Below are 6,765 nucleotides of genomic sequence, written 5' to 3'. Positions count from 1 at the left end.
TCTAATTCCTCACATCCTTCGTCTAATTTGTGAGGACCATCATTTTGATTGTCCGTTGCATCATGCATTTCGGAGAGCTCCGACTCTTGTCCATGGTTCAATATCATATATGCAGGCTCAATGACGTTGTCTTCATTACCTACACTAAGGGAATGAACCTGAACATTTTCGTGCGTATCTCTGCTGGCTGCTGCATTGTCGGCAAGGTTACCCAAGTATTCTGGTTGTTGATCTAGGAGCTTCCATTTACCTGCCTCTGGATAATAGTCATTATCCAAGTGTTCTGGTTGTTGATCAAGGAGTTTCCATTCACCTTCCTCTGGATAATAGTCAAGCATGAGAGCAGTGGTTGTATCTAAGTCTAACTGCTTTGCAATCTTTTCTTTTGAAAGTTTCTCCCCACGGTATCCACGGTATCCATCATGAGAAGAATTTTCGACAGAATCTGTATTTCTTTCAGGTAGAACCTTTGGTGAATGCTTACCATTCACAAATTCATCTCTGCCCAAATCTTTTTCAATCATTTCCCCTGTTACCTTATCACTTTCAGAACTTTTTTCTGTTTCATTCACAATGCATGCAGGATCATGTGAGTTTTCAGAGGGCATAAGGCTCTCGGTTTCTCTCTTGTCGAGAATTTCCTCTTCAGATGGAGACATTGCCTCATTAGTGATATTCTTCTCATCGTTGAGAGTCTTCGTATCCTTGAGATTCTTCTCATCACTTACCTCATTTCCTTCTTTATTTTCTTCATCCAGCTGAGAAATCATGTTTTCGAGCACACCGAAAACACTATTGACAGCTACCTGAGTTTCATCATCCATCCCCGTCAATGCTTCAAATGCGTGGGAAACATTAAATTTGGACTGATTTGGTTCCTGAATTGCTGGCTTAGTTTGGTCTGATACAGGCTGCATAATTTTGGTTTCTTTGCTCTGATCATCACTTATGTCTTTCTCTACAGGCTGTGAAGCAGAAGATTTTCCAGCATCTCCTTCATTGTCGGTAGATGTCACCTTGTCTTGATCTGTGGCAGACTGTTTTTCGTTATCATTATTTTTATTAGTTTCCTCCTTTCTTTGTTGTTGAGATAGTACAGCAGCTTGGTCCACTTTGTCCCCATCACTAGTTATATCGTCTACACCAACTGGCGGTGGGTTGATACTATCATTCTTTGTATCTGAAGCCTTCTCGAAAGCATCAGCTACACTGGATTTTTCATCAGCAATTGGTGCTCCTTTCTCATCGTGTTTCTTAGTTTCTACCTGTCTTTGAACCGTAACTACTCCAGAACCTTGCTCCACTTTGTCATCATTACTAGTGACATCCTCTGTGCCGATTGGCCCCTGGTTAACACTATCACTCTTTGCTTCGGAAGCATTCTCAGAACCATCAGCTGCACTGTTCTTTTCATTGGTATATGACTCGTGATTTCCAAGACTATCATCTTGATCACTGTCAACAGGTTGGGACTTTCCAGAATCACCGTCTTTCTGGGAAACCTCGGTAGGGGAATGCTCTAGTTCTATTCCACCTGGAGAATTGTCCGAGCCAGTAATGGTGTCGTCTGAGCCACTCACCAAATCATCGCTCTTATCTATCGGATCGGGAGAATGAGAATCCTTTTGATCTATGGCACTTGATGTTTCTTTCTTTGCTTCCTCCGCTTTTTTCAATCCTGGTGATATCCTAGGAAGCTTCAGCTTTTCAAGATTTAATTTAGTGCCACCTGACTGCAAGATCCCAGTTACAGCTGTTGTAATCTTCCCACGAACGTCTTCTGGCACGGCATCTTGCAATGCTGTTAGAACTGTCTCTCCTCGACCAACAGCATCCATAACCTAAACATTTACTGAATAATTGTCAAGCAATTGTCAATGCAGCGACAACAGTAAAACTTGTTAATATTATTTTTACTTTTGATACGTTGGGTGTTACCTTTTTCTTCTCTTCATCTTTTAGGGTGCCAGGCATGGTTACATCCAGCATGTTGACAACCACTTCTGCAGTCTGCAACACCTGACCTCTTTCACTTTCTTCTACGTTAGACTCATTATCTTCGATTGATTCAACTTCAACAAGACTGCTTGTTGAAACTCTACTATTTTCTGTTTCATCAGATCCATTATCGACTTTAACATTCTTTTCTAAATCTGTTCCAGTCGACAAATTTGAGTTTGGGGTGATGTCACTGTCTTCAAGTGTTTCCTTGAAAGGATCTACATCGTAACCATTCACCGTCTTTTTATGGGCTGCCTGTACGAGCTTCTTGGCCCCGATACTTTTTTCAGGTGCTCTGGCTTCCGAAAAAACTAAGCCCTTTGAAGGGTTAACAGTAACATCCACGTCTTTCAAAAGTGGATGACGACCTTTCAGAAGCGCAAGTTCTACAGCTGTCAACCACTGCATGGCCAACATAGAAAAATCAATCTCTCAGACATAAAAAGAACATAACAGGACAGTCAACTAGGAATTAAAGAAAATAAAACCTATTCATGTGAAAGAGAATGACTTGCATATTATTTGCATCTTAACCAGTAAAAAAACCAGATGTTTATACTAACAGTCTGTCTAACGTAGAGAAATTATCAATTACAAACAACATGATCGTAATAGTGAGCATCTTGGATATAGAGGGTATCATGCCTGCCTTTTATTATTCAGTAGTAACAGAAGAAAAATAATCAAAATTATACAAGTTGGTGTATCTGTCGGAGAAGCATTATGTTCCACCAAGATGGATTGACTATAAACCACTGATTTCAATATAATATGTCAAGTATAATTCATAACATTTGTGAGTATGTGTGACTATGCAAGAGAGAAATATAGGGAGAGAAGTTGCCTCAATCGCAAGGTCCTGGCACCAAGACACGGCCACTGTACGTCCATCGATCAGATCTGGTGAAGACGAGCACAGAAGCAGACTTGTGTATGGATTTTCAGCTATTGAACTCCGTGGTATTGTATAAGGTGGTACCACATTGTCATTCTGACAAATACACACAACTTACAGAGTCAAAATATGTACAACACAGTTCACAAAAGTCATTCAAGAGACCAGTATTAGACTATCTAAATAAAATTTACACGTAAAATGAAAACTGATTTAAAAATTGAAACCTGATTTAAGTTTACAAATGTAACTTATGAGTACCTATGTCAAAGGAGATAACCGCATATTGATCCCTTTTAAGGAAATTTTTAAGCATGTTTATCCTAAGGATCAAGATCCTATTTTGTATCAATGCCAACATCACCCTAAAATAATGCCATCACAGCAGCTAGTAACTCATTCAACATTATTCTCAGATTACTTCATGATCCGTGCAGCATAAAATCTCCTTTGACATAAAATGTCCAATAGTTATATTATAGAATTCCTTAACTAAATTACACATACCTCTAAATATGAATTTTTTACTATAATGATACCAGAAAATATAGCACTTCTGAATTGGAGATTAAATCAGGTCAAATAGAGAGGTATAACCTTAAAAGATAACTGCATAGCCAGAATATTCACCTGTATAAAGAGGACAGGAACTTTTATTTCCCCAATCACATCTCTGGTTGCACAACTGGAATAGAAATCTTCTATACTCTCGCAACCATATGTCACCATGGACAAGGCTTTATCAAATTCGCGAACTGATTTTGAAGACAAAGCCTTTCCAACATCAAAGGCTTTTGCTCTGCCTTGGAAAAGCTCCTAGAACGTGAAACCATATGCATAGCCCAGTCAGTATAAGAAGAGCTCACTCTAAACGAGTTCATAAATCATTATGTAGCTTTACTAAGAGCAATACCCAACCTTATTTGCCAGCAATATCTCAACTAATCCACCTGTAATTTGTTGATCCAAACTAGTAGAATAAGGAGATGTTCGTGTGATCTCCTCAAGGTCAAAGGGATTATCAATGCATACAGCAGCTGTAAGAGGTGATCTTTCCCCAGCTTCTGCCAGGTACTTTGTCAACATATTTGCACCATACCCTCGCCCCACAGCCGTAAGTGTCGTCCATGGCCTTGTCTTGGTTAAGAATCGCAAAGCTGTGGATACATCATCACTGTCACCAGCTGTAAACAACCTACAATTGCAAAAAATCCATCTGATCAAATAGACTCACAAAGCACACAAGAGATAAGGAACCCTTAAGAGAATCTACTAGCTCACCGAGGTGTAGTGAGAGGCGAACCAGCACAACCTCTAGGGTTCATGACCACAGGAAACAATCCCCGCCTCAGAGCTTCGCATACAAAAGATCGAACGCCTTCATCCATACTGCCTTGCGGCGTTCCAGGTATAAAAATCACCGTCGTATCCATCCCACGCTCCTCCTTAATGTCCAAATTAGCCGGCCAATCAAGGGATACAACGCCACCGTCCTCAGTAGTGATACAAACCCTCTGATACTCCAACGGAGTCTTCTCATCCGGAGACGATACAGTAATCTTCCCGGTATCCGAAGTAACGAAATGCCTCTCATCAGTCACGAGTCTGTCGCTTAAACTCTCAGAAGAGTCATCAAAGGAGAACAAAGAGGAGCAACGGAGAAGAACAAATCTGTTAAACGGCGTAGGAGTCGTGAGAAGAATCCATTCCCCAGCAACAACGTCATCATCAACGATTGATGATCTTCTTCCAAACAACCTCGACGATAGAAAAACGGCAAAGCCGGAAGCGAATCCGGCGACGGATGGAGCAAAGGAATCGAGAGGAACGCTGCCATCGAAAGGAGGAGGGAGAATTGAGGAATTTACGCGAAACGAACTCCGAGTCTGTTGTTTGAAACGAGCTCGCTTCCTGTGAAACACACCGAAGCCGTATGAGCTACGGCGGAGCATAAACGGAGAGGCGTTTGGTATAGGTATGGCGGTTGTTGTTGCTGTTGAGTGAAATTGAAGAAAATTGGAAGACGAGTACATCTTTGATTCGTCCAAGATGAATCATCCGAGTTTGTGAAGAAGAAGAAGAAGAAGAAGAAGATGAAGAAGAAGAAGAAAGAAGAAACTCTCAGAAGAATTGAGATTTGAAATTTTTATTTTTATTTTTTTGGTGCTTCTCAATTTGTTCATGTCTTTATTGTGGTCTATATAATTCCCTATTTCTTAAACCATTTCTTAGATAAATACACTATTTTTTTCTACGTTAATGGCGCACTTTTTTAGATCACTCTAACCAAGATTATGCTTTATTATATACATTAACAAAAGTTTCTATTTCGAATGCTGCACTTAAGGGATACAGACAACATGTCCTAAGTTCAAGAATTGAGATAGCAACCAAAGATGGTTAGAAAGGAATTTGAGATATGCAGACATTTGACTTGGTGCTCTGCATAAGTGATAGTTGAAATATGAGCAACTTCTTACTGTTCAAAAAATAACTTCTTTGTTTCTTATGACTCAAATTTCTTGTGATGGCAAAGTCTCAAGAAAGGAAGAAGTGAACAAGATCGTCTAGCATGTCTTTTTGAAACAAGTCTGGGATTAGAATGTTAAACCATACATTTAAAAATCAACACAGACTGGTTGTGGTGTGGAGCCAGCCAAGTAAGAAAGCTGAGTGAAGGATCATAGAATAACAAAGTTCCCAAATTCAACGATTATTATTATGCCAAGATGAACGACTTTGTAATACATAATACTAAATCAGCGGTTCAAGCGGTGGTTGATCGCACTATCAGACATCGTCTCCTCTCCATTTCAGGATCGACGACTTCCTCGTCCTCGCTCTTAGCCGGTTATTTTGCTTGTATAAGCTTTCCCTTTTAATTTGTTACTAGGTAACAACCCGCACTATATGCGGAATAAATCGACTCAAATAAAATTATTCCAAGTAAAATTATTATTTAAAATTTAAGGTGTCATAATAATAATTTTACACATTATTTTTTTTATTCAAATTTACATTTAATTATTTTTGTGTAAAGAAATATTTCACCCGTGAAATGTGAAAAATAATGTTAATTGTTGTGATAATTGTGATAATGTTATTTATTTTTAAGATTATTGTAATAATTAATTTTTAATATATACTCCTTTGTTTCATAAAGAGTGTCATTTTAGAATTTTATTTTTGTTTTACAAAGACTGTCATTTTACATTTCCAATATACTATTTTATATTTTTAATGCATCTTTTCATTAGATTTTCTAGCTTTACCCTTAATCTATGACTAAATTAACTCATTAAACATTTATTAAATAAGGACATATATGTATATTTTAATATATTTTTAATTTGTGTAAAATGTGTCAAAATGACACTTATTGTCAAAGAGAGGGAGTAATTGAATAGTCATCAAATTTTTTAAAATCGAAGAAAAAGTTTTGTATTTCAAAAAGTCAAATAGTTGAATAAGTTTTTAATAGTTTATGAAATGCAAATTACTTTAAATTATTAACTATATTTTATTTTTTTAATAGTTGATGAAATCTTTCATTTGAAAAAAACTAATAGAAAAAAACATTACCTTATATATTACAATGACACATTTATGTAAATAATAATGAAATAAAGATTTCTTTATATATTTTAATGGCACATTTAATAAATCAAAAGACTTATTTTTGTAAATATGTTTATCTTGAGCTGCTTAATTGCAATTAAATCTTCAAATTGCTCTGGCGACGACACATCAGCATTTTCAACAAAATACTTGTCTATTAATATATAAGGGATGTTATTTGCTTTTTGTACAGAAAAAACTGAAAATGGTATAAAATTTAACCTTTTACCAAAAAAAAAAAAAAAAAAAAA

At 37.1% G+C, this 6,765-nt stretch overlaps 1 protein-coding gene across 11 annotated transcripts in view; it reads right to left on the bottom strand.

Annotated features, from left to right (window-relative positions):
• Positions 1 to 5,047, bottom strand: part of LOC104779638 — an 11,694-nt gene extending 6,647 nt beyond the window's left edge. For 7 of the 11 annotated variants that reach the window (XM_019244473.1, XM_019244475.1, XM_019244474.1 and 4 more), the window contains exons 1-6: positions 4,178 to 5,044; positions 3,815 to 4,091; positions 3,527 to 3,712; positions 2,846 to 2,992; positions 1,939 to 2,403; positions 9 to 1,841 (exon numbers count right to left, since the gene is read on the bottom strand). In XM_019244473.1, the coding sequence (XP_019100018.1) occupies positions 9 to 1,841; positions 1,939 to 2,403; positions 2,846 to 2,992; positions 3,527 to 3,712; positions 3,815 to 4,091; positions 4,178 to 4,929 (3,660 nt within the window). In that variant the 5' untranslated portion in view covers positions 4,930 to 5,044. Of the gene's footprint in view, positions 1 to 8; positions 1,842 to 1,938; positions 2,404 to 2,845; positions 2,993 to 3,526; positions 3,713 to 3,814; positions 4,092 to 4,177 lie in introns of all 11 variants that reach the window. The other 4 variants (XM_019244477.1, XM_019244479.1, XM_019244480.1 and 1 more) reach the window with 3 other exon arrangements.

This window comes from Camelina sativa, chromosome 4 (assembly GCF_000633955.1).
Source record: "Camelina sativa cultivar DH55 chromosome 4, Cs, whole genome shotgun sequence".
Classification (NCBI taxonomy): Eukaryota; Viridiplantae; Streptophyta; class Magnoliopsida; order Brassicales; family Brassicaceae; genus Camelina; species Camelina sativa.
The sequence above is the reverse complement of the archived record's forward strand: the minus strand, read 5'-3'. Positions and strand labels throughout refer to the sequence as shown.